We start from the raw sequence: 27,116 nt of genomic DNA on the forward strand, positions 1-27,116 counted from the left end.
CTACTATCTTGCTTCCCCTTCTCTTGTCACCTTTCCCTCTGCTTCACTGTAGGGTAAGATAGATTTCTATGCCCCACGGAGTGTGTATGTAATTAATTCCCTCTTTGAGCCAGTCTAAATGAGAGTAAGGTTAAAGTGTTACCCACCGCTCCACTCCCCCATCCTCCCTTCTTTGTAAAAAGCTCTTCCTTTAGCACTTCTTTCATGTGAGATAATTTCTCTTATTCTTTCTTGCTCTTTGCTCTCCTCTCAGGGCATCCCTTTTTCTTACCCTTTAATTTTATTTTCTCAAAATCATCTCATCCTAGTCAACACACCTCTGTCTCCCCTGCTATGTATATTTCTAACTTCTCTAATAATGATAAAAGTCTTCAGAGGTAAAATTATTATATTCCCATAGAGGAACATAAACATTTAACCTTATTGATATCCTTATGTTTTCTCTTTCATGTTTATCTTTTTATGCTTCTCTTGAGTCATATATTTGAATGTCAGATTTTCTGTTTAGCTCTAGTCTTTTCCTATGGAATGCTTGAAATTCCTCTATTTCATGAACTGTCTATTTTTTCCCTTTGGAAGATTATATTCAGTTTTGCTGGATAGGTTATTCTTGGTTGTAATCCTAGCTCTTTCGTCTTCCAGAATATCATATTCCAGTCCCTCTGTTCCTTTATTTAACATGTTAGCTGTTAAATCTTATGTGCTCCTGACTGTGACTTCACAGTATTTGAATGGTTTCTTTCTGCCTGCTTGCAATATTTTCTTTTTGACTTGGGAGCCCTGGAATTTGGGTATAATATTCCTGGGAGTTTTCATTTTTGGAACTCTTTCAGGTAGTAATTAGTGAATTCTTTTAATTTCTGTTTTGCCCTCTGATTCAAGGATATCAAGGCAATTTTCCTTGATAATTTCTTGAAATATGACGTCTAGAGTCTTTCCCTGATCGTGGATTTCAGATAGTACAGTAATTCTTAAATTATCTCTCCTGGATCTGTTTAACAGTTCAATTGTTTTTCCAATGAGATATTTCACATTTTCTTCTGTTTTTCACTTTTTAAAATTTTGTTTTATTGTTTCTTGGTGTCTCATTGAATCATTAGCTTCTGCTTGCCCAATCTAATTTTTAGGAATTATTTTCTTCAGTGAGCTTTTTGTACCTCCTTTTGCATTTGGCCAATTCTACTTCTTAAGGAGTTCTTTTCTTCAGTGAGTTTTTGTACCTCTTTTTACATTTGACCAATTCTGCTTTTTAAGGCATTCTTCTGTTCAGTGGATTTTTGTGCCTCTTTTACCATTTGGCTTATTTTGTTTTTTAAGGTGTTCTTTTATTCAGTATTTTGTGTGTGTGTGTGTGTGTGTGTGTGTGTTCCTTTTAGCAAGCTGTTGACTCTCTTTTCATAATTTTCTTGTTTACTCTCATTTTTTCCCCCAACTTTTCTCCACTGGTCTTATTTGATACTTAAAATCTGCCCCCCCCCCCCTTTGTTAAGGTCTTCTAGATTTGTATTTTTCTTTGAGGCTTTGCTTGTAACTGCTTTGATGTCTCCTTCTTAGGGATTTGTGTCTTATTTTTCTCCTTTTTAAATTTATTTTAATTTATCAACAGTCACTTCCATGTGCTTTTGAATTTAAAATGTTTCTCCCCTTTCCTCCCCACCACCTTCCCCAAGATGGCACACAATCTGATATAGGGTATACATATACATTCCTATTAAACATATTTTCACATTAGTGATGTTATAAGTAAAAATTAGAACCAACAGAAGGAACCACCAGAAAGAGGAAACAAAACTCAGCAGAAGAAAAACAATAACAAATAGTATGCTTCTATCTGCATTCAAACTCCATAGATGTTCTTTCTTTGGATGTGGATAGCATTTTCCTTCACGAGGCCTTTGGAGATGTCTTAAATCCTCGTATTGCTGGGAAGGATTAAGCTGATCAATATTAGTCATTGCACAGCGTGGATGTTATTGTGTACAATGATCTCTTGGTTCTGCTCACTTCACTCAGCATCAGACCATACAAGTCTTTCCAGGTTTTTCTGAAGTCAGCCTGTTCATCATTTCTTATAGCACAATAGTGTTCCCTTACATTCATATACCACAACTTGTTCAGCCATTCCCCAGTCGATGGGCATCCTCTCAATTTCCAATTCTTTGCCACCACTAAAAGAGCTGCTGTAAATATTTTTGTACATGTGGGTCCTTTTCCCATTAGCCCTAGAAGTGCTATTGCTGGGTCAAAGGGTATGCACATTTTGATAACTCTTTGGGCATAGTTCCAAATTGCACTCTAAAATGGTTGGATCATTTCACAACTTTACCAACAATGCATTAGTATTCCAATTTTCCCACATCTTCTCCAACATTTATCATTTTCCTGTTTTGTCATGTTGGCCATAGGTGTGATGTGGTACCTTGGAGTTGTGTTGATTTGCATATCTCTAATTAATAGTGATTTAGAGCATTTTTTCATATGACTATAGGTGGCTTCAATTTCTTCATCTGAGAATTGCCTGTTCATATCCTTTGACCATTTATCAATTGGGGAATGACTTGCATTCTTAATGACTTAATTCTCTATGTATTTTAGAAATGAGGCCCTTGTCAGAGAAACTGGTTGTAAAAATTCTTTCCCAATTTTCCACCTTCCTTCTAATCTTGGTTGCATTGGCTTTGTTTGCACAAAAACTTTTCAATTTAATGTAATCAAAGTTACCCATTTTGCTTTTCATAATGTTCTCTATCTCCTCTTTGATCATGAATTCTTCTGTTCTCCATAAATCTGATAGGTAAACTATTCCTTGCTCTCCCAGTTTGCTTACAGTATCAGCCTTTATATCTAAATCATGAACCCATTTTGACTTTATTTTGGTATATGGTGTGAGATTTTTGATCAATGCCTAGTTTCTGCCATACTCCTTTCCAGTTTTCCCAGCAGTTTTTTTTCAAAGAATGGATTCTTATCCCAGAAGTTGGGGTCTTTGGGTTTATCAAATAATAGATTACTATAGTCATTGACTACTGTGTCTTGCCTACTTAACCTCTTCCACTGATGTACCACTCTATATCTTAGCCAGTACCAAACAGTTTTGATGATTGCTGCTTTATAATACAATTTAAGATCTGGAATGGCTAGGCCCCCTTCCCCTGCATTTTTTTTTCATTAGTTCCCTTGATATTCTGGACCTTTTGTTCTTCCAAATGAATCTTGTTATTATTTTTTTCTAACTCTATAAAATAATTTTTTGGTAGTTTGATTGGTATGACTCTTATTTTTCTCTTTCATTGTAATAACTTGCTATGGCCAGATTCTTTTTTCTTGTTGTTTGTTCATTTTTCTAGCATGTTTTTTGTCCTTCAACTTTACGTTAAATTTGGACTCTGTTCTTGGAGTAGAGGGGGCACTGTCCCAATCTTCAGGCCTTTATTGCTGCTATTTTCAGAGCTAGCTTTGGGAGTTTGTAGGTTTTTGGTGCTTCAAAGGTGGTGTGATCTAAGTAGAGGTGGGGCCACTGCTTCTCTGGCCTGTGGTCTGGTCTTTATCCAGACGGGGATCACGTTCCCATGTAGCGACAAGCACTAGCACTCTTGCCCCCTGGTACTGTGACCGCGTCCTCTGCTCTACTTGCTAGAGCTCCTCTCTGTCTTGGAATTGAGAACAGGGTCCCTGTTCCCTCACAAGCACCTCTTTCTGCCCCAGGACTTTGACTAGGTCCCCTGCCCCCCTGCAGCTGTAAGTGATATTGCTCTTTTTGGCCATGGGCCTGTAACCTGGAACTGGGTATCGGCATTTAGAAAGTGGTACTATAAATATTGTGTTTTAAACGAGAACTTTCTTCATATCAGTAGCTTCCTTGGGGTATAAGTTTAGCAATGGAATGCCTGTGTCAAAGAATATAGACATTTTAATCCCTTTATTTGTATAATTCCAAATTGCTTTCCAAAATAATAGTATTGATTCACAGCTCCACTCCACAGTGTGTCCATCTTCTGACCACCCTTCCAATACTGATGACTATTGCCAGCTGTTGTCATCTTTGCCATTTTTCAGGGTGTGAGATGAAAACTCGATGTTATTTTGATTTGCATTTTTCTTATTATTAGTGATTTGGAGCAAACTTTCATGTAGTTGTTAATACTTTGCAAGTCTTTTGAGAATTATTTGATCATATCCTTTGACTACTTATTTACAGAGGAAAAGTTATTAGTCTTAAATATATCTGTTAACTGTTTATATATCTTGGATACCAAACCCTTATCAGAGAAATCTGATATAAAGACTTTTGTCCTATTTGATTGCTTCCCTTATTAGATGCATTAACTTTGTGTAGAAGCCTTTCAATTTCCTGTGATTAAAGTTATCAATTTTATCTTTTGTTTGGTTAAGAATCCTGCCGTAGTTGTGAGGTATAAAATCTGCTTCCATTCTATTTTTTTTTTAGTTTTCTGATCTTTAATAAGAAGATCACGTATTCATTTAGAATGTATTACAAAATATGATGTAAGCCTAATTTCTGCGAAACTGCTTTTCAGTTTTCCTAGCAGCTTTTATCAAATAGGGAAGAACTCATTGTCTTTTATCCTAATGCTAACCCTCTTCTGAAGTTCCCCATCACTTTTGAGAATACCATCATCTTTCCAGACACCCAGGTTCATCACCATAGTTACATCCTCAACTCTTTGCTCTCGCTTATCCCATATATCTGACAAATCTTGTTATTTCTTTCTATGACACATCTCTTATATACATCTCCTTCCCATCCTCACAGCTACTACCCTATTTCAGGCCCTCAGCACTTCTTTCCTGAACTGATGCTATATCCTTTCAGCTGATCTCCTTGCTTCCATATTTTTTCCACCCCGGTCTGTCCTCTAGACAGCTTTTAAGATGATCTCCACACCTTGTGTAGCCCTCTTTCTTCTAACTCCCCTTTATGTGTTGTTTTTCCCTCATTACAATGTAAGTTTTTTGGGAGGCAGAGAGATGATTCTTGCATGGTTGTAATTGTATCCACATGGTTTCTCTCTCTCTGTCTCTCTCTCTCTGTCTCTCTCTCTGTCTCTCTCTCTCTCTGTCTCTCTCTCTCTCTCTCTCTCTCTCTCTCTCTCTCTCTCTCTCTCTTCTGTCTCTCTGTCTCTCTCTCTCCCCCCCCATTTCCTTAATAATTAGCACCATACCTGTCACATAGTAAGTACTTAATAAATGCTTATTGATTTTTTTTAAAGTTAAAGATGTTTTTCCTCCTTTAAGGTAGCTTATGTTTTAGACAGTTGTTTATGCTTTGTTGAAGTGTTATTTACATTATTTTAAAACCTGTTTCTTGTGTATGTTCTTTTTTTCTAATAGGCAGCCAGATAAACTGGTAGTTGTTTGGACAAGAAGAAGCCGAAGGAAATCTTCTAAGGTTAGTAAACATTCTGTCTGATTCAATTCAGCATTTAGTTGTTATATACTTAAGGCACATGTGGTAAGATTTAAATGATAGCATCATACATTAACAGTTGTTCATAGTAAAGCATAACTGTGCAATTTTATTTTATTTTTTGTACTAGACCTTTGATTTCATTGGTATGGGGAAATCCAGTGAAGAACCCTTCTTTACCCTCAATTCTCCCACCCCAGGCCAACCCCCAAAGCAGATCAGTATCTGCTTGGCAACTTTAATCATAACATGTTTACTTAGGGCACTGAGATGTTAGGTGATTTGCCTGGGGTAGCAATCAAGTATTTGTGGAAAATTGGGCTTTAATCCAGGTCTTCTTAAGTGTAAGGACCTGCCATCTACTCCACCAGTAATGTCAAATTCAAAGAAAAACGGGGGCCACTAAAACGTACTTAAAGATCCCTGGGGTCACATATTGCTTTAGAAAACCATATTCTAACTTTCTTTGATTGTATTTTTATTTATTTTGTTAAATATTTCCCAGTTACATGTTAAACATTAGGGAAAAACTGACAGTGTTTTGACCTCATGAGGTCATAAAGAGTCAGACACAACTGAACAGTTGAACAAGCCATTGATCACTTACAGAAGTGATAATTATACATTTTATGAAGAACAATTAAAATCCCTAAATATCATTATATAATTTTTATGGTCATGTTCTTTTATAAATAAATGAGTCCTATTTCATAAATAGGCAGTGGCCATTTAAAAAAATGTGTGTTGGTGCTATGTTTGAAATTTTTGCTCTGTAGGCCAAAGCCTGACAAATTTGCTTACAAACCAGCCCAAATATTTAGGAGGTAGGTGACATTTTAAACTCTCAAGGAAATAAAAATAAGAGGAACAAAAAAGATGTAGCATAGGCCATGTATTCAAGATCCAATTTGGAACTTGATTTAGGGTTATTGAAGAAAAATCCTAAAGAAAGAGCTGGAAAGGTGAAAAGACTGAGCACATCTGGCCAAGGGTTAGGTAGAAGGTCTGGTGGCCTATAGCTAGATCTTTCTTCTTCCTTTTTCATAGAGAGTAGTGCTCAAGGCTGATGTAGGGACATTATGTTTCAGTGAAAAGAATGCTGGATATGGAATCAAGAAATGTTAGTCTGGCCTTTCGGTTTACTAACAATGACCTTGGGCAAGCCGTTTAACTTCTAAGCCTGGATTTCCTTATTTATAAAATGAAGGAGGTAGAAGACTAGATAATTCTGCAGCTCTCTTTAAGTTCTAATATTAGGTCACTCTCACAGACTGTGAAACAATAATCAATGAAATACTGGATACCCTATGTATAAACAAATTTTCATTGTAACATATAGCAGGGCTTGACAAATTTCAGGTGCCACATCATCATGGTACTTATCAATTCTATCACCCTTGCCCAGAATTTCTAGTACTAGTTTACCATAATGAGTGAATGAATGAAACTTACTATTCTTTTAGGTTTATATATAGGGTGTATATATATATATATATATATATATATATATATATATATATATATATATATATACATATATATATATACATATATATACATATATATATATACATGTATATATATATACATATATATGAAAATTTTTACTAAAAGACATACATTTTATTGATATATTTTTGTTTTTATGTTGCTTAAATTTTTTCCACTGTCCCTTCCTCTAATCCCTTCCAGAGAACCATATTATATAAGAAAGACTTTTTTTTTTAAGAAGGAAAATAGGAAGGAGAAAAAAGAATCAGCAAAACTGATCAATACATTGAAAAAGTCTTAAAATACATGCAGTGTTCCATACCTTTGGACCTCCCACTTCAGTAAGGAGTAGTGGGGAGGTGTCTTTTCATATCTCTTCTTTGGGGCTTGCTTTTTATTTTTCACCATTCACTTTTGATTGTTTTGTGGTGGTTTTTTTTTAAAAATTTATATTATTGTAGTCATTATGTATTTTTCTTGGTCCTTCCTGCCCCTTTTCTTCCCAGAATAGTTCCCTATCCTTCCTGCTTCCTTTTTTTTTTTTTTTGCTAGGCAGTGGGGTTAAGTGACTTGCCCAGGGTCACACAGCTAGTAAGTGTTATGTGTCTGAGGTCACATTTGAACTCAGGTCCTCCTGAATCCAGGGCCTGTGCTGTATGCACTGCGCCACCTAGCTGCCCCTTCCTTTTTCTTCTAAGACCATCAGAACAGAAGAAAACAACTCCCATGCCCCCTTTGTCCATCTTTTAAAATTTTATCTATGACCTATGAACATATTAGGGGTATGAGAAGACACATATTTTAGCATGTCATCTATTTATCTTAACATAGTACCTTCCAATTATGTACCTTTCTATGTTTCGTTTGACTCCTGCATTGCAAAGTATCTTCTTAGTTCTCATATTTTTGTGAGGAATTCTGAGAGATCCTATTTCATTAAGTCTGTTTCTCCTCTGTGTAGGATTTTGCTGAGTTTTACTGCATGACTTTTTAAAGGCTTTTTCAAAAAATAAAGATGAATCTTTGTCTTCTGCCTTTTTGAATATTTTGTTCCAAGCTTTATTTTCCTTTTTAATTCCAGCTGCCAAATCCGATGTGGCCTTGACAGTATCTCTCCTTTCTTTTACGTGAACTCTTTCTCTTTGGCTGCTTGTAATATTTTATCTTTTGACATGGAAGTTCTGGATTTTGACTATAACATGTCTGGGAGTTTTCATTTTGGAGTTTCTTTCAGAAGGGGATCAGTGGATTCCTTCTGTTTTCACTTTGTTCTGGGTTCTAGGAAATGTAGACAGTTTGCATTTTGCTTTCTTTTTATTTATTTATCTTAATAGTATTTTTTTCCCCCAGTTACATGTCAAGAAAATTTTTAGCATTCATTTTTCACAAGATTTTGAGTTCCAAATTTTTCTCCCCTCCCCCCTTCCCTCCTTCCCCATTCCTGTTCTGAACATGGTAGGCAGTTTGATATAGTTTATACATGTGCTGTCATGTAAAAACAGATTTCCATATTAGTAACAGTTGTGAAAAAAAAACCAGATTTTTTAAAATCACAGGAAAGAATAAAGTAAGTGAAAAAAATGCTTCAATCTGCATTTGGAGTCCATCAGTTCTTTATCTGGATAGTGATAGCATTTTCCTCCACAAGTCTTTTGTACTTGTCTTAGATCACTGTGTTGCTGAGAAGAGCTGAGTCATTCATAGTTGATCATCACACAGTGTTTCTGGTACTGTGAACAATGTTTTCTCCATTTCACTTTGCATCAGTTAGTACGAGTCTTTCCAGGATTTTCTGAAATCTGCCTGCTCATCATTTTTTATTGCACAATAGCATTCATATACCACAGCTTGTTCAGCCGTTCCCCAATTGATGGGCATCCCTTCAATTTCTAATATATTGCCACAGCAAAAAAAGGAAATAGTTTTGCTTATATAGGTCCTTTTTCCTTTTTTGTGATCTCTTTGGTGTACAGACCTAGTAGTGGTATTGCTAGATCAAAAGGTATGCACAGTTTGGTTGCCCTTTGGGCATAGACTGGATCAGTTAACAACTCCATCAGTAGTGCATTAGTGTCCCAATTCTCCTACATCCTCTCCAACATTTATCATTTTCCTTTTTTTGTTATATTAACCAATCTGATAGGTGTGAGGTGGTATCTCAGGATTGTTTTAATTAGCATTTCTCTAATCAAAAGTGATTTTTTTGGTCAGTTAACAGGCATTTATTAAATATTTCCTATGTGCAGGCATTATATTAAACATTAGGAATACAAATAACAAGTAAAAAGAAAGGCAGTCCTTTCTTTTTTTTTCATTTTTTTAATTAATTATTTATTTTTAGTTTTCAACATTCAGTTCCACAAGATTTTTGAGTTCCAAATTTTCTCCCTATCTTTCCTCTCCCCCCACCCCAAGAGGGTGTGCATTTTGAATCTCTCTTCTCCCAATCTGCTCTTCCTTCTATCATCCCCCCCCTCTTTTATCCCCTTCCACCCTATCTTCCTGTAGTGTTCAAGGTAGATTTCCATATCCAAATGAGAGGAAGATTCACTTATTCCCTCTCACTTCCCAACTCTTCTCCTCCACTGTAAAAGCTTTCTTGCCTTTTTTATGTGAGATAATTTACCCCATTCTATCTCTCTCTTTCTCCTTCTCCCAGTACAATCCTCTCTCACCCCTTAATTTTATTTTTTAGATATCATCCCTGTTCAACTCATCCTGTGCCCTCTGTCTACATATGTATTCCTTTCAACTACTGTAATAGTGAGAAAGGTCTCATGAGTTAACAAATATCATCTTTCCATGTAGAAATGTAAACAGTTCAACTTTAATAAGTCCCTTATGATTTCTCTTTCCTGTTTACCTTTTCATACTTCTGTTGAGTCTTGTATTTGAAAGTCAAATTTTCTATTCAGCTCTGGTCTTTTCATCAAGAATGCTTGAAAGTCTTCTACTTCATTGGATGGCCATTTTTCCCCGTGAAGGATTATGCTCAGTTTTGCTGGGTGTATGATTCTTGATTTTAATCTTGGCTCCTTTGACATCCAGAATATCATCTTCCAAGCCCTCTGGTCCCTTAATGTAGAAGCTGCTAAATCTTATGTTATCTTGATTGTGTTTCCACAATACTTGAATTGTTTCTTTCTTTCTCTTTGCAATATTTTCTTCTTGACCTGCAAAGTCTGGAATTTGGCTATAATATTCCTAGGAGTTTTCCTTTTGGAATCTCTTCCAGGAGGTGATCAGTAGATTCTTTCTATTTCTATTTTACCCTCTGGTTCTAGAATATCAGTGTAGTTTTCCCTGATAATTTCTTGAAAGATGATGTCAAGGCTTTTTTTTTTCATCATGGTTTTCAGGTAGTCCAATAATTTTAAAATTCTCTCATCTGGATCCGTTTTCCAGGTCTGTTGTTTTTCCAGGGAGATATTTCATGTTGTCTTCTATTTTTTTTCATTCTTTTGGTTTTGTTTTGTAATGTCTTGATTTCTCATAAAGTCATTAGCTTCCAGTTGCTCCATTCTAATTTTTAAGGAATTATTTTCTTCAATGAGCTTTTGGACCTCCTTTTGCATTTGACCAATTCTGCTTTTAAGGCATTCTTCTCATTGGCTTTTTGGACCTCTTTTGCCATTTGAGTTAGTCTCTTTTTTAAGGTGTTATTTTCTTCAGTATTTTTTTGGGAGGTCTCCTTTAGCAAGCTGTTGACTTGTTTTTCATGATTTTCTTGTATCACTCTCATTTCTCTTCCAAATTTTTCCTCTTCTTCTCTTACTTGCTTTTCAAAATTCTTTTTGAGCACTTCCATAGCCTGAGACCAATTCATATTTTTCTTGTAGGCTTTGGATGTAGGAGCTTTGACTTTGTTATCTTCTTCTGGTTGTATGTTTTGATCTTCTTTGTCACCAAAGTAATATTTTATAGTCTGAGTTTTTTTCTGCTGTTTGTTCATGATCCCAGCCGATTACTTTACTTTTAAACTCTTTGTTCAGGTAGACCTCTGCTTCCATTGTGCAGGGTGTACTATCCCGAGTTTTAGGGGTTTTGTGTAGCTGTTTTCGGAGATACTTTTAGGGACCTATAAATTTTCAGTTCTTCTAAGGTGGTATGATCAAAGTATGGTACTCCTTTCCTGGCCTGGGCTCTGGTCTATGAGTGACCACAAGCAATCTTTTCTGCCTTGGAACTGTGAGGATTCACTCTGCACTGCTGCCACAAGCTCCTCTGTGCCACCCAGAACTGATACCTAGATCCAAGCACGGGCAAAGCAAGAGAATCCTGCCTCAGTGCCAGCAAAGAGATCCCTGTAGTCCTTGTCTGATCAGCAGCTCAGTCCCCCCACTGTCTGTGGGCCAAGACCTCTGGAAGCAGTTGCTGCTGTGGCTGTCTCCCCAGAGCTGTGGTAGGGCCAGGGCTGGACCACCCTCCTCTCTTACACAGGTCCAATAAACCTTTCCCACTGACCTTCTAAATTGTCTTGGTGTTTGTGGGTTGAGAAGTCTGGAAACCACCACAGCTGCCTATAATTTAGGCACTTGAGACCTGCTCTGGGTTTTCTCTGGCCCTGTCTTTGCCTGCTTGGCACATGCTGAGCTGCGCTCCTCTCCCAGCCCAAAACAACAGACCTTTCCTATCAACCATCCAGGTTGTCTTGGACTGGAAATTTGTTTCACTCTGTCTTTTTGTGGGTTTTGCTGTTCTTGAATTTGCTTAGAGTAATTTTTTACAGGTATTTGGAGGGGTTTGGGGGAGAGTACAAGCAAGTCACTGCTTTTACTCAGGCATCTTGGCCCACCCAACCTCAAAACTGATTTAGAGCACTTTTTCATATGTCTATCTATAAGCTTTGATTTCTTCATCTGAAAACCACCTGTTCATATCTTTGACCATTTATCAATTGGGGAATGGCTTGTATTCTTATAAATTTTACTCAGTTCTCTATATATTTGATAAATGAGGCCTTTATCAGAGATGCTTGCTATATAGAATGTTTTCTAGCTTTCTGCTTTCTGTCTAATTTTGGTTTCATTGGTTTTGTTTGTACAAAAGCTTTTTTAACTTAATATAATCAGAATATCTGTTTTATGTTTTATAATGCTCTCTATCTCTTGTTTGGTCATGAATTCTTCCCCTGGCCGTAGATCTGACAGGTAGACTATTCCTTGCTCTTCTAATTTGCTTATGGGATCACCCCTATGCCTAAATGATGTACTCATATTGATCTTATCCTGGTATATGGTGTGAGATGTTGGTCTGTACCTAGTTTGTGTCCTATTGTTTTCTAATTTTCTTAGCAGTTTTTGTCAAATAGTGAATTCTTATCCCAAAAGCTAGGGTCTTTGAGTTTATCAAAAACTAGGTTATTATGGTCATTAATTACTGTGTCTTGTATACCTAATGAATTCCATTGATACGCCACTCTATTTCTTAGCCAGTACCAGATAGTTTTGATGATTACTGCTTTATAATGTAGTTTGAGATCTGGTATTACTAGGCCACTTTCCTTTGTTTTTTTTTTTTTCATTAATTCTCTTCATATTCTTGACCTTCTGTTCTACCAAATGAATTTTGTTGTTATTTTTTCTAGCTCTGTATAATAATTTTTTGGTAGTTTGGTATGAATAGGTAAAATTAGTTCAGGCAGAACTTTAGCTTGGCCTACCCATGAACAATTGATATCTTTCCATGTGAGATCTGACTTTATTTTTGTGAAAAGTATTTTGTAGTTGTGTTCATATAGTTCCTGAGTTTGTCTTGACAGGTAGACTCCTAAGCATTTTATATCATTTACAGTTACTTTAAATGGAATTTCTCTTTTCGTCTCTTACTACTGGGATTTATTGATCCTAAAAAGAAATGCTGGTGATTTATGTGGGTTTATCTTACATCCTACAACTTCGCTGAAGTTGTTACTTATTTCAAGTAATTTTTTCAGTTGATGCTTGAGAGTTTTCTAAATATACCATCATATCATCTGCAAAGAGTGATAGTTTTGTTTCCTCATTGTCTATTCTAATTCCTTCGATTTTTTTTCTTCTTTTATTGCTACAGCTAACATTTCCTATACTATATTAAATAATAGTGGTGATAATGGGCATCGGTGCTTCACCCTTGATTTTACTGGGAATGCTTCTAGCATATCCCCATTGTAGATAATGCTTTCTTATGGTTTCAGGTAGATATCATTTTAAGGAACACCCCCTTTATTCCTATGCTCTCTAGTGCTTTTAATAGAAATGGGTTCTATATTTTGTCAAAAGCTTTTTTAGCATCTGTTGAGATAATCGTATGATTTCTGTTGGTTTTGTAATTGATATGGTCAGTTTTGCTGATAGTTTTCCTAATATTGAACCAACCCTGCATTCCTGGTACAAATCCCGCCTAGTCAAGTGTATAATCCTTGTGATATATTACTGTAATCCCTTTGCTAATATTTTGTTCAAAATTTTTACATTGATATTCATTAGGGAAATTGGTCTATAATTTTCTTTTTCTGTTTTAACTTTTTGTGGTTTAGGTATCAGTACTGTATTTGTGTCGTAAAAGGAATTTGGTAGGACTCCTTCCCCTATTTTTCCAAATAATTTATACAGTATTGGAATTATTCTTTAAATGTTTCGTAGAATTTGTTTGTGAACACATTTGGCCCTAGGAATTTTTTTCCTAGGGAGTTCATTAATGGCTTGCGCAATTTCTTTTTCTAAGATGGGGTTATTTAGACATTCTATTTCCTGATCTGTTAATATAGGTAGCTTATGTTTTTGTAAATATTCATCCATTTTACTTAGATTGTGAGATTTATTGGCATGCAATTGAGCAAAGTAACTCCTGATTGTTGTTTTAATTTCCTCTTCATTGGTGTTAAATTTGCCCTTTTCATTTTTGATATTGGTAACTTGGTTTTCTTCTTTCTTTTTTTAATCAAATTAACCAGTGGCTTATCTATCTTATTGGTTTTTTCATAAAACCAGCTCCTAGATTAATTTATTAGCTCAATATATATGTATATTTAAGTTTCAGTTTTATTAATCTAACCTTTGATTTTCAGGATTTCTAATTTGGTACTCACTTGAAGATTTTAATTTGTTCTGTTTCTAGTTTTTTTAGTTGCATATCCAATTCATTGATCTGTTCTTTTTTCATTTTGTTGATGTAAGAATTTAGAGAAATAAATTTTCTCCTAAGTACTGCTTTGGCAGCATCCTATAAATTTTGGTAGGTTATCTTGTTGTCTTTTTCTTTAATGAAATTATGGATTGTTTCTATGATTTGTTCTTTGACCCATTTATTATTTTATTATTATTATTGTTATTATTATTTTTTTTTTGGTGAGGCAGTTGGGGTCAAGTGACTTGCCCAGAGTCACACAGCTAGTAAGTGTTATGTGTCTGAGACTGGATTTGAACTCAGGTGCTCCTGAATCCAGGGCTGGTGCTTTTTCCGCTGCACCACCTAGCTGTCTCTGACCCATTTATTCTTTAGGATTAGATTATTTAGTTTCCAATTAATTTTTAATCTAGATTTCCACTACCCTTTGTTGAATGTAATTTTTGTTGCATTATGATCCAAAAAGAATACATTTAATATTTCTGTCTTTTTAACAATTGATTTTGAGGTTTTTATGCCGTATTACATGGTTAATTTTTGTGTAGGTGCCACGTGCTGCTAAGAAAAAGGTATATTCCTTTCTCTTCCCATTCAGTTTTCTCCAAAGGTCTGTCATATCTAACTTTTCTAATATTCTATATATTTCCGTAGTTTCTTTCTTGTTTATTTTTTGGTTGGATTTATTGAGTTCTGAGAGAGGACAGTTGAGGTAACCTACTATTATAGTTTTGCTGTCTGTTTCTTCCTATAATTCACTTAACTTTTTTGAGAATTTGGATGCTATACCACTAGGTGCATATGTGTTTAGTATTGATACTGCTTCATTGTCTATGGTACCTTTTAGCAAGATATAGTTTCCTTCCTTATCTCTTTTAATTAGATCTATTTTTACTTTTACTTTGTCTGAGATCAGGATTGCTTCCTCTACTTTTTTTTACTTCAACTGAAGCACAGTATATTCTGCTCCAGCATTTTATCTTTACTTTGTATATATCAATCTGCTTTAAGTGTGTTTCTTATAAACAGCATATTGTAGGATTCCGGTTTTTGATCCACTCTGCTATCCACTTCCATTTTATGGGAGAGTTCATTCCATTCACATTCACAGTTATGATTACTATCTGTGCATTTCCCTCCATCCTATTCTTCCTCCTGTTTGTCCTCTTTCTCCTTTCACCCTTTCCCTCCTCACAAGTGTTTCGCTTCTGTCTACCACCTTCCCTGATCTGCCCTCCCTTCTGTCAGTCCCCACCCTCCCCTTTCTCCTCCTACTTACCTGTTGGGTAAGATAGATTTCTGTTTTCAACTGATTATATTATTCCCTCTTTGAGCCAATGCTGATGAGAGTAAGGTTCGATTGATTCTCTTCACCCACCCTCCCATTTTCTCTTCCATTATAATAGGTTTTTATGGCCTCTTCATGTGAAATAATTTACCTCGTTCTTCCTCTGCCTCCTTTCTGGACCCATTGTACTCTTTTTCCTCATCTCTTAATTTTTTTTTTAATGTCATTCCCTCTAATTCAACTTATACCCATACCCTCTGTCTATTTATATTCCTTCTAGCCATACTACTAGTGCTACAATTTTTAAGAATTACAAGTATCATCTTCCCATGTAGTGATATAAATAGTTTAGCTCTATTGAATCCCTTGTTTTCTTTTCCCTTTTTCGATTATCTTGGGTCTTGATATTAGAGGTCAAATTTTTGGTTTAGTTCTGGTCTTCTTATGATAGCTTGAAATCCTTCTGTTTCATTGAATGACAATTTTTTCCCTTGACGTATTATGCTTAATTTTGAGGGCAAGTGTTTCTTGGTTATTGTTCCTTTATGGCCATTTGTAGTATTTTTTTCTTGACCTGATGGTTTTGAAATTTGACTATAATGTTCCTTGGAATTTTTATTTTGAGATCTCTTTCATGAGGTGATTGGTGGATTCTTTCAGTGCCCATTTTGCCCTCTGGTTCCAGGACATCAGGGCAGTTTTCCTTGATAATATATTGAAAGATGCTGTCCAGATCCTCTTTTTGATTATGATTTTCAGGTAGTCCAGTAGTTCTGATATTGTCTCTCTGGATATATTTTGCAGATCAGTTGTTTTTCCCATTTTCTTCCACTTTTCATTGTTTTGATTTTGTTTGATTCATGTTTCATAGAGTCATTAGTTTCCACTTTCCCAATTCTAACTTGTAATGTGTTGTTTTCTTCAGTTAGCTTTTGCACTTTATTTTCCATTCGGCCAATTCTGCTTTTCAAGCAGTTTTCCAGTCTGTCGACTCTTTTTGCAGAATTCTCTTGCATTTCTTTCATTTCTTTTCCTCATTTTTCTCTTACCTCTCTTATATGATTTTTATGGGTCTTTTTGAGCTCTTCCATAAGTTCTTTCTGTGCTTGAGGTCACTTCTTGTTTTCCTTTGGGGTTTTGCCCATTGGTGTTTTGACATTGTTGTCCTCTTCTGAGTTTGGCCTTCCCTGTCACCATAATAACTTTTTATGGTTAGATTCTTTTTGTTGTTTTTGTTTTTTGCTCATCTTTTTTGGGGGCCTTTTCTTTTTCTTTTAAATTTGATCTCTGCTACCCCAGAAGGGGCTCTGTCTCAGGCTTCTTGTGCCAGTTGCTGCAGGCCCTGGCTTTTTACCTAGTGCTGCGCTGATGTTGCCCTGAGGCCTGTGGGGGACCTGTGTGGCTGGTGCTGTGCTGAGAGAGTGTGCCGGAGGTGGGGTGGGGTGGCTGGTGCTGCTGGAGGCATTAGGGGTCTGGCAGTTTACCTGCTGCTGAGCTGGGTTCCTAATGGTGTCTGGCATGTGCTGAGGCTGGTAGAGTTTTTTTGTGTTTACCCAGGGCTGCACTGAAGCATGTGGAGGTCCAGCTGCTGGAGGATATATGTTTGCCTGGGGCTGTGTTGAAGCACATGGTGTTTCTTGAAGCTGGATTCCACTGGTTCTCCTGGAAATGCTGAGGCATGTGGGGGATCCTGGTGCTGGTACTTGCCTGCTCTACCACACTGGGGCTCAGGATCTTCTGCTGTTTTACTAAGATGGGGCTTGCTGCTGGCTTGCTGGGATGCTTCTGGTTTGGGAATGCACTCCCCTTTTACCTGAGTGAGAAGTACCTTTCTTGCTGACCCTCCAAGTCTACTGCCATCTGTTCTAAGGTGGTCTTAATTCTTCTTGCCATTCTTTCCCCCCTTGCTATTCCATTTGTATCTTGTTTCATATCTTCCATCTGTTTTTGTAGTCCTTGTGGTCAGAGCATTTTTTTTCATTGTGGTTCTTCTTGGACTTCTCGTGGAATTATTACTTCTTGAATTAGCCCTTAGGCTTCTGTTAGTCCAAGGTATTTCTTCACTGAGTTTGGCATTTTCTTTTGTTTCCCTCCCCCTCAGCCCCCAAACTCCTACCTTATCACCAAAATTATTAGATTGTGCTTGAGCCAAACTCTGTTCTGGTATTTTTGGATGGTGTGGGCAGGTAATACTTGGTACTGAATGTTTTTGCTACATCTAGTCATCATCTTCTGTAGCTAGTATTTGTTCTTGTCTCCTGCTGTGGTTCAGATCCTGGCTTCTGGATCCTGTATTGGCTATGGGCTGCCTGGATACTGACTTAGATGTGGTCTGTCTAGATCCTTTGTTGGGCCTTTTTCCTGTTGGGGTTCTGGATGATACTTGGAAGACTGTTTTCTGTTGGGGCTCTGGGGCTGCCCTCTAAGTAGGAGTAGGCTGCTTTGCACTGTGTGTTCCATCTACCTTGGCTTGTCTTTGTTCAGTGCTTCTGTAGGATAATGACTGTCTTTTTTGTGGGATCCTAGACTGGATGGATGAGGGTATAGCTTATTCTCTTTCCTTCTGGTGTATTTTTGGAGCTTTGCTGAGGTGTTCCCAAAGATCTGGGCCTTTCCTGTCCTGCTTCCATCTTCTACAAGCCTTTTCCAGCCTTTGAAAGCCCCTATCAGTCCATTAGAAGAGGACAACTAGGCAGGTCAGTGGATAGAGTGCTAGGCTTAGAGTCAGGAAGACTGGAGTTCATGTACAGCCTCAGACAGTCATTAGCTGTGTGACCTTGGGCAGGTTACTTAACCGTCTTTGTCTCAGTTTTCTCATCTGTAAAATGAGCTATAGAAGGAAATGGCAAACTACTTTAGTATCTTTGCCAAGAAAACCCCAAACGGGATCACAGAGTCAGACACAACTGAACAACAACAAATAGTCCATTATACAGTCAGATCATTTGGTTTTTATTTATAATCTTGTAAGGTACATAGTCAGTATATAAACAACACATGCTTTCATCTGTGTAAAACAAGGGAAATTGAGGGCAGTTCAAAACTAGAGGATGGCTCTGAGGTTCTGAACCTCAGTGACTTGAAGAATTTCTGTTCCTTATTTGGGGAGGAGTAGGTTTATGGGAAAATATTATGAGTTCTTCTTGCATGTTGCATTTAAGATGCCTATAAAGACATTTAGATGGAGGTAGGAGGCAGATGCTTGGTGATACGATCCTAGAGCACAGTAGGAAAATAAGTGACCTTTTCTCAAGGGGTCATATAGCTAGTAACTGGCAGAGCTGGGACTAGAACCTTCATCTTTTGATTCCTAATTCAGTATCCTCATGGTATAGCATGCTAGAAACAGAACAATTCCTGTCTACCAAGAATTCATCTAGTAGCAGAGACACGATTTAGACAAGTGAAACAATTAAAAATAGAATTGCAACTCTAATTTTGGTAAGAATTTCACATCAGTTGTGATAATTGGAGAAACAGGTTTGAGAATCACTGTTATAGTTAACTTTTTATTTTTGTCTGGACCTGTGAAGACTGCATTCTAGAAATAATTGATAAATAGCCTATCTTGCATCAACTTATGTCAGTCAGGGGGTTGCATTGCTCTGCATCTTTTTCTTCACTTTAGTTATTTTCTGAAGAAACCTTTTCTATCATTCTGAATCAAAATTAATGACAGTATAAACTGTACTCTCTTTTTCTGCTCAAACTAGCAGTAAGTGCTCTCTGTAGGCCAAGCTTTAAGGACCTGTCTCCATGGATAAGTACAGTAAGATGTTTAATAGCTGACATACATACATACATACGTTATATATACACACACACATACATGCATTCATTATACACACACACATACATATAAAAGAGATAACACTTTATAAGATATACAGAGCACATTATATATAACATCTAAATTAAGATGTTCATTGCTATGACTACTACAAGTACTTAGGCCTTTTCACCTTTTCTAGCTATAGATCTTGTATTCTTAGAAGGATTAGTAAGTTAATTGAGAACACAGACTGTGTCTTTGTTTCCAGTAATATTACAGAATAAACCTATTAAATACCTTAGTTTGAAAAGGTCAAAGCCCTTCACTATATCCCAGGGCATCTCCAGTTGTCCTGTTCCATATATGGCCACTGGATCCAGATGGCTTGGGAGGTGAAAGTGAAGCTGGTGACATTGCACAACCTACCTCACTTAAATCCAATTCTCTTGCATGTAATGACATCGCCTCCTTGATGTTGTGGTCCTCTTCAAGAATGAAGGACAAACAGCAGCCTCAGTGCTATATACCTGAAGAATTCAGAACTGAGGACTTTAGAGAACATTTACTTCAAATGAAACCTGGGTAGAGCCAGGATTCAAACGTAGATCTTCCTGCTCCAGATCTATTGTTCTTTTTAGTATAGTGCGGGGTACTGTTGCTGATAATAGTGTCTCAGTCTCTAGGTTGTTTCTCTTGGAATTTGAGGTCACATTCTCAATTTTTATAATGAGGGAATCCCTGGTCTTTCATATGAAGCCTGTTACCTCCTGAGACAGCCCTTTTGAATAGCTGTATTTGCTTTACATGATGTCTAAATCTGTGTATCTGACTTCTGGAGCCAAGAATACACATTTAGTTCCTATTCCATGACAGACTTGAAGACAGCTATCATGACCTCCTTCCATCTTCTCTTTTCTATGCTGGGCAGCTGGCATAATTCTCTTCACCTATCTTTATATCATGTGATCTCAAGGCCTTTACCAACCTTATTGTCCTTTTCTGGATGGCCTCCAGCTTATCAATGTCTTTCCTAAAGTGTAGTGCATGTAACTGGACACAGTTCCTCACAAGTCATCTGACTAAGGCATAGTATAGCAGCTTTAGAACATTCTTAGTCTTTTTTTGGGGGGAGGGGGGGAGGCATTTGGGGTTGTGACTTGCCCAGAGTCACACAGCTACTTAGGGTTATGTGTCTGAGGCCAGATTTGAACTCAGGCCCTCCTGACTCCAGGACCAGTGCACTATCCACTGCACCACCTAGCTGCCCCAGAACATCCCTAGTCTTGAAAAATATTATTTTTTTAATGTAGTCTCAGTTTGCATTAATTTTTTTTTAAAATTTATTTTTAAAATTTATTTTGATTTATCAACAGTCACTTCCATATGCTTTTGAGTTTAAAAATTTTTCTCCCCGTTCCTCCCTACCACCCTCCCCAAGAAGGCGCCCCATCTGATATAGGCTGTACATTTACATTCTTACTAAACATATTTTCACATTAGTGAAGTTGTAAGTAAAAATTAAAATCAATAGGAGGAACCATCAAAAAGAGGAAACAGAACTCAACAGAAGAGAAAAGGAAAATAGCGATTCAACTTTCACAGTTATGATTACTGTCTTTGTCTTTTTCTCCATCCTTTTTTCCCCATTTATGCTTTTCTTTCTCCTTTCTCCTTTCCCCCCTCACTAGTGTTATGCTTTTGACCACCGCCTCCTTCAGTCTCTCTTCCCTTCTATTATCCCTTTCCCTTTTCTTCCCCTTTGCCCTTACTTCTTCTTCCCTCCCTTCTATCTCCCCTCCCTTTTCTTTCCCCTTTTCCCTCCTACTGCCTATAGGGCAAGTTAGATTTCTAAACCTAACTGATTATGTTATTCCCTTCTTGAGCCAAATCTGATGAGAGTAAGGTTCAAATGATGCTTATCCCCCTCCCTTCTTTCCCTCTGCTGTAATAGGATTTTCTGTCTTTTCCTGTAATGTAATTTACCCTTGTCTGCCTCCTCCTTTCTCAGTACATTTTCTAAGATCAGACTAATTCACCTACGTGGATCCATTTAACCCATTTGATTATTTTTTTTTTTACCATTACGTCAAAGTCAACTAATATCCACCCCCTTTATGTATATCCTTTAACATGGTGTAATAACAATACAGTTCTCAAGAGTTGCAAGTGTCATCTTCCCTTGTAGGGATGTAAACAGTCCGCCCTTATTAACAACATTTTGTATCTTTCTGTCCCATTTACCTTTTTATGTCTTTCTTGAATCTTGTACTTGAAGATCAAATTTTTGTTGAGCTCTGGTCTTTTTATCAGGAAGGTTTGGAAGTCCCCTATTTCATTGAATATCCATCTCCTCCCTTGAAAAATCATGCTCATTTTTGCAGGGTAGTTGATCCTTGGCTGCAGTCCAAGCTCCTTTGCCTTACGGAATATCATATTCCACGCCCTGCAATCTTTTAATGTAGAAGTTGCAAGGTCCTGTGTAATCCTAACTGTGGTTCCATGATATTTACTTGCTTCTTTCTGGCTGCTTGTAGCACCTTCTCTTTTATCTGGTAATTTTTTTTATTATATTCCTTGGTTGTCAATTTGGGGTCTCTTTCAGGTGGTGAGCGGTGTATTCTTTCTATGGTTATTTTACCTTCTGGTTCCAGGACTTCCAGGCAGTTTTCCTTTATAATTTCCTGAAAGATACTGTCCAGGCTCTTTTTTTTTCATCATGATTTTCAGGTAGTCCAGTGATTTTTAAATTGTTTCTCCTGGATCGATTTTCCAGGTCAGTTGTTTTACCGATGAGGTATTTTATGTTTTCATCTATTTTTTCATTTTTTTGTTTCTATTTGACTGATTGTAGCTCTCTCATAGAGTCATTAGTTTCCATTTGTCCAGTTCTAGTTTTTAACAGATTGTTTTCTTCTGTTAATTTTTGTGCTTCCTTCTTCAATTGGCCAATTATGTTTTTAAGGGATTTGTTTTCTTCAATATACTTTTTTTCTAATTGGCCGATTGTATTTTTTAAGGACTCTTCTACCTGTCTCATTAGACTTTTAAAGTCCTTCTTGAGCTCTCCTAAGAAGGCTCAGACCAGTTCATATTCCCTTTTGTTGTTGCAGATGTGGGTTTGTTGACAATGTTGTCCTCTTCAGAATTTCTGCCTTGATCTTCACTCTTCTTATAATATGAATCTATGGTACATTTCTTTTTACTCATGGTTTCTTTATTCCCTGGCCTTTAAAGAGATTGAGCTCTCCTGCTGGGGAACAGAGGGCACTGACCCAAGCTTCTTGTGTGGGAGCCTAGGTCTTGGTCACTGGCTTTGCGTGCTGGGGCCTCATGTTGGCAATTGAAGGGTGTAGGGTTTTGGCAGCTTACCCCATGTTGGGCTGGAATCAGTAAGGCTGGAACTTTCAGGCAATTCTAGGTTGCCTGCTTTTCCTTTCCTTTAGCTTTCTTCAGCTCCTTTTAGATGGGTGCTGCAGGGTGTTTATCTTCCTGGGGCCCCTTGCAATGCTGCCTCCCTAGTTTCTGCTAATGCACTGGGAGATTCCTTTGTGGTAGAGTGCCGAGGCACCTGGTGTTTTTTCTGAGCTGGTTTCCGCCGGTGTCTCCCCCCTGCTCTCCCCAAGGCACTCAGAAGTCCAGGTGTTGGTGTTTGCCTGTTCTACCACCTGGGCTTCGGGATCTCTTCCTGGTTGACAGTTGGAGGCTGTAGGGTTCTGACAGCTTACCTGGTATTGGGTTGGAATCAGCAAGGCTGGGACTTTAGGAAGACTCTGGGGTTGCTTTCTTTAGCTCCTTTCAGATGAATGCTTATCTGCCTGGGGTCCTTTGTAGTGCTGCTTCCCTTATTTTTGCTGAGGCACTGGGAGACCTGTTTGCTGGGCTCTTGCACTGCTGTTCCCTGTCTTTCTTCTAGTTCAGCTGTTCCAGGGTTTTTTTTTTTCCTGGGGTGATACTTTCTGGGTTTTCAGAGGTTGATGGGGGAGGGTGAGAGCAACTACCTTTTTACTCTGCCATCTTGGCTCCCCACATTGACTTTTTTGTCTGTCATCACGCCATATACTCATATTGAGCTAGAAGTCCATTTAAACCACCTTATTTCTTTGATGTTTCTTATTTCTAATTTCTTTATGTTTAATATTCTTTTCTTTTTAAATTTTGAGTTCCAGAGAAAGCAGAGTGTCAATTATACATGTAAAATCTTCCAAAACATATCCATATTAGCTACATTGCAAAAAAAAAAAGAATAAAGCAAGAAAATTATACTTCAATTTGTACTCAGAATTCATCAGTTCTCTCTCTGGAAGTGAATAGCATTTTTTATTATAAGTCTTTGAAATTGTCTTGGAATATTGTATTGATTAGAATAGGCAAGTCTTTCGCAACTGATCATCATTACAACATTACTGGTGCTGTTTTTCTGATTCTTCTCACTTCATTTTAACATCAATTCATATAGATCTTGCCATGGTTTTTCTGAAACCACCTCGATCATCTCTTATAGCACAATAGTACTCCATTATAATCATATACCACAACTGGCATGTATGCAGCTTTCAAGGTGTTCAAGGAAAACTAGAACCTCTGGTGTGAGGGCTTGCTGAACCCTTTTCAGGGATGCTCATCTACCTTTGGTTTCCACCTGGCACTCAACCTTACCTGTGGCTCCAAGAAGCTATAGTAGCATGCACAATGGCCCCACCCCAGTAAAACCATTTTGGCAGACAGGCTAAACCAGGTTGGGAGTAACTGACAGGCCTCAAACCTGTGAGTTGGGGATGTCTACCCCAAGCATGTGAAGACTTCCCCCAGTGGAATCATTAGAGTAGAACAGTTTGTTCTGATGGCCATGAAAACAGCTGAAGCAGGTGCTGTGGAGCACTTAGAGCTTAGTGAGACATCAAAGATGCCAGGGTCATCCACTGCATTCCAGGCCATCATCAGTCGCCTTGACTTTTGTCTTGCCACTGGACTTTGATGGCTCTCTTGGATGACTTTGTGCAACTCTGCCTCACTTAAATACATTTCATGCATGAGTCAGGACATCATCCTGTGATGTCAGTGGTCCTCTTTGAAAACAAAGGACAGAGAACAGCAACAAGAATGCCCCGAGTTGTTCAGTCATTCCCCAGTTAATGAGCAATTTTCCAATTCTTTGCCACCACAAAAAGAACTGGTATAAATATTTTTGTAGTTATCAGTCTTTTTCCTTTGATCTCTTTAGGGTAGAGACCTAGTAGTGGTATTGCTGGATCAAAGGTTATACTCAGCTTTATAGCTCTTTGGGCATAGTTCCAGTTTGTTCTCCAAAATGGTTGGATCAGTTCTTCATTAACAGTTTATTAATGTACCTATTTTCCCTTGTCCCCTACAGCACTTGTCATTTCTGATAGAGGTGAGGTGGTACTTCAGAGTTTTAATTTAATTTTCTCTAATCAGTAGCAGTTTAGAGCATTTAAGTGCCTGTTAACGTATTTTCATCATATGTCAGTTGAGGAATTGCTCTTATTTTTATAAATTTAGCTCATTTCTCTATATATTTGAAAAATGAGACCTTTTTCAGAGAAATTTGGTATAAAATTTTTGGATATTACTTCATTGTCTGTGATACCTTTTGGTAAAATATAGTTTCCCAGATTATCTCTTTTAATTAAGTCTGTTTTTGCTTTTACTTTGTCTGAGGTCATGATTGCTACTCTTGCCTTTTTTGCTTCAGTTGAAGGATAATAGATTCTGCTCCAGCCTTTTATGTTAACTCTGTGTGTGCCTTTATATTTCAAGTGTGCCTCTTGTACACAACCTGTTGTTGGATTTGGGTTTCTAATCCGTTCTAGCATCTGCTTTTGTTTTGCAGGTTAGCTTACCCTATTAACATTCACGGTTATGATTACTGTGTGTTTCTCTCCATCCTATTTTCTTCTGTTTATCTTATCCCTCTTCTAATGTCTGTTTGCTTCTGACCACTGCCTCCCTTAATCTACCCTTTTTATATATTATATATCATATGTAATATGTGTGTGTATATTATTCCCTCTTTGAACCAGTTCTGATGAGAGTGAGATTCAGGCATTGTCCGCCACCACTCCACCCACCCCCAATTTCCGCCTTCATTATGTATGCTTTTGTTTGTGTACCTCTTTTACGTGAGTTAATTTTCCCCATTCTGCATCTCCCTTCCTCCTTCTCCTTGTATATCCCTCTTTATCACTTTTTTTTGGACATCATTCCAATATAAGTGACTCATACCCACACACTGTGTCTATGTAGACTCCTTCTAACTGCTTATAAAGTTAATGATAAAGTTTTGAGGAATTACATGTATCATCTTCTATAGAAATACAAACAGTTTAACATTATTTAGTCCTTTATGATTACTCATTCATGTTTACCTTTTTATGCTTCTCTTGAGTCTTGTATTTGAATGTCAGATTTTCTATTCAGCTCTGGTTTTTTCATCTGGAATACTTGAAAGTCCTTTATTTCATGAAATGTCCATTTTTTTCCCCTTGAAGGATTATACTCAGTTTGCTGGATAGGTTATTCTTAGTTTTAATCCTAACTCTTTTGCCTTCTAGAATATCATATTCCAACCCCTCTGCTCCTTCAATATGGTAGCTGCCAAATCTTGCTTGATCCTAACTGTGGCTTGATCCTGACTCACAGTATTCAAACAGTTTTTTTTCTGGCTATTTGAAGTATTTTTTCCTTGATCTGGGAACCTTAGAATTTTGCTATAATATATTCCTGGAACTTTTCATTTTGGGATCTCTTTCAAGTGGCGATTGGTGGATTCTCTCAGTGTTTATTTTACTCTAGGATATCAGGGCAGTTTTCCTTGATAATTTCTTGAAATATGATGTCTAGGTTCTTTCTTTGATTATGACTTTCAGGCAGTGTAATAATTCTTAAATTATCTCTCCTAGATCTGTTTTCCAGTTCAATTGTTTTTTTTCCAATGAGATATTTCACATTTTCTTCTATTTTTTCATTCTTTTGACTTTGTTTTATTGTTTCCTGATGTCTCATGGGATCATTAGCTTCTACTTGCCCAATTCTAAGTTTTAAGAAATTTTTTCTGTAGTGAGTGTTTATAACTCTTTTTGCATTTGGCCAATTCTACTTTTTGAGGAGTTATTTTCATCAGTGAATTTTTGTACCTCTTTTTCCATTTGGCCAATTCTCTTTTCAAAAATGTTTTCTTCAGTATTTTTTATACTTCTTTTCCCCAAATTGTTAATTGTCTTTTTTATAGTTTTCTTTCTTTACTCTCATTTCTTTACCTAATTTTTCCTCTATCTCTCTTATTTGATTTTGAAAATAATTTTTTATCTCTTCCAGGACTTCTTATTGAGCTTTTGTTCAATTAACATTTTTTTCTTTGAGACTTTGCTTGTAGCTGTTTTGACTTCATCGTCTTCTTCTGAGTTTATGTCTTGATTTTGTCTGTGACAATAGTAATTTTTAATGTTGGGGTTCTTTTTTGTTCTTGTGGTTTGTTCATTTTTCCACCCTATTTTTTGATCTTGAGCTTTATGTTAAAGTCCTGTTCATTGTGTGTGGAGGGGGAGGGTCACTGTCCCAGGCTTCATGGTTTTTCCACATTGTTCTTTTCAAAGCTAGTTCTGGGTGTTTTGAAGTTTTCAGTGCTTCTAAGGTGATGTAACCTGGGGAGCAGTCTGGTCAGTGCTCTCCTGGTCTGAGCTCTGGTCATTGCCTAGGAAGGGTCCCTGATTTCTTTGGGTTGCAGTCAACATTGCTGTCCAGGACCCCTGCTTTCTTAGGATCAGAAGTGATACTGTTCATTAGGGCCTCTGCTCCCTCTTGACTCAAAATGCTCTTCTCTTACCTTGAACTATGTCCCAGAAGTGGGTATAGGTAATGGAGTTGCCAGACAGCTTCCAGTCCTGCATCCAGTGCTAGCACAGGAGTCCCCTATAATCTTTTTGTGACCAGTTGTCTCTTTTCTGTCTCTGGCTTGAGAGCTTCCTAAGTTGCTGCTGCTTCTGTCACTACCCAATAGTCCCACCACTGGCTTT

At 37.3% G+C, this 27,116-nt stretch overlaps 1 protein-coding gene across 12 annotated transcripts in view; it reads left to right on the forward strand.

Moving 5' to 3' along the window:
• EHBP1 (EH domain binding protein 1) overlaps positions 1 to 27,116 on the forward strand; it is a 384,193-nt gene that overhangs the window by 42,804 nt on the left and 314,273 nt on the right. For all 12 annotated transcript variants that reach the window (XM_020985470.2, XM_078149539.1, XM_020985475.2 and 9 more), the window contains exon 3: positions 5,353 to 5,410. In XM_020985470.2, the coding sequence (XP_020841129.1) occupies positions 5,353 to 5,410 (58 nt within the window). The remainder of the gene's footprint in view (positions 1 to 5,352; positions 5,411 to 27,116) is intronic.

This window comes from Phascolarctos cinereus, unplaced genomic scaffold (assembly GCF_003287225.1).
Source record: "Phascolarctos cinereus isolate Bilbo 61053 unplaced genomic scaffold, phaCin_HiC Scaffold_2;HRSCAF=192, whole genome shotgun sequence".
Taxonomy (NCBI): Eukaryota; Metazoa; Chordata; class Mammalia; order Diprotodontia; family Phascolarctidae; genus Phascolarctos; species Phascolarctos cinereus.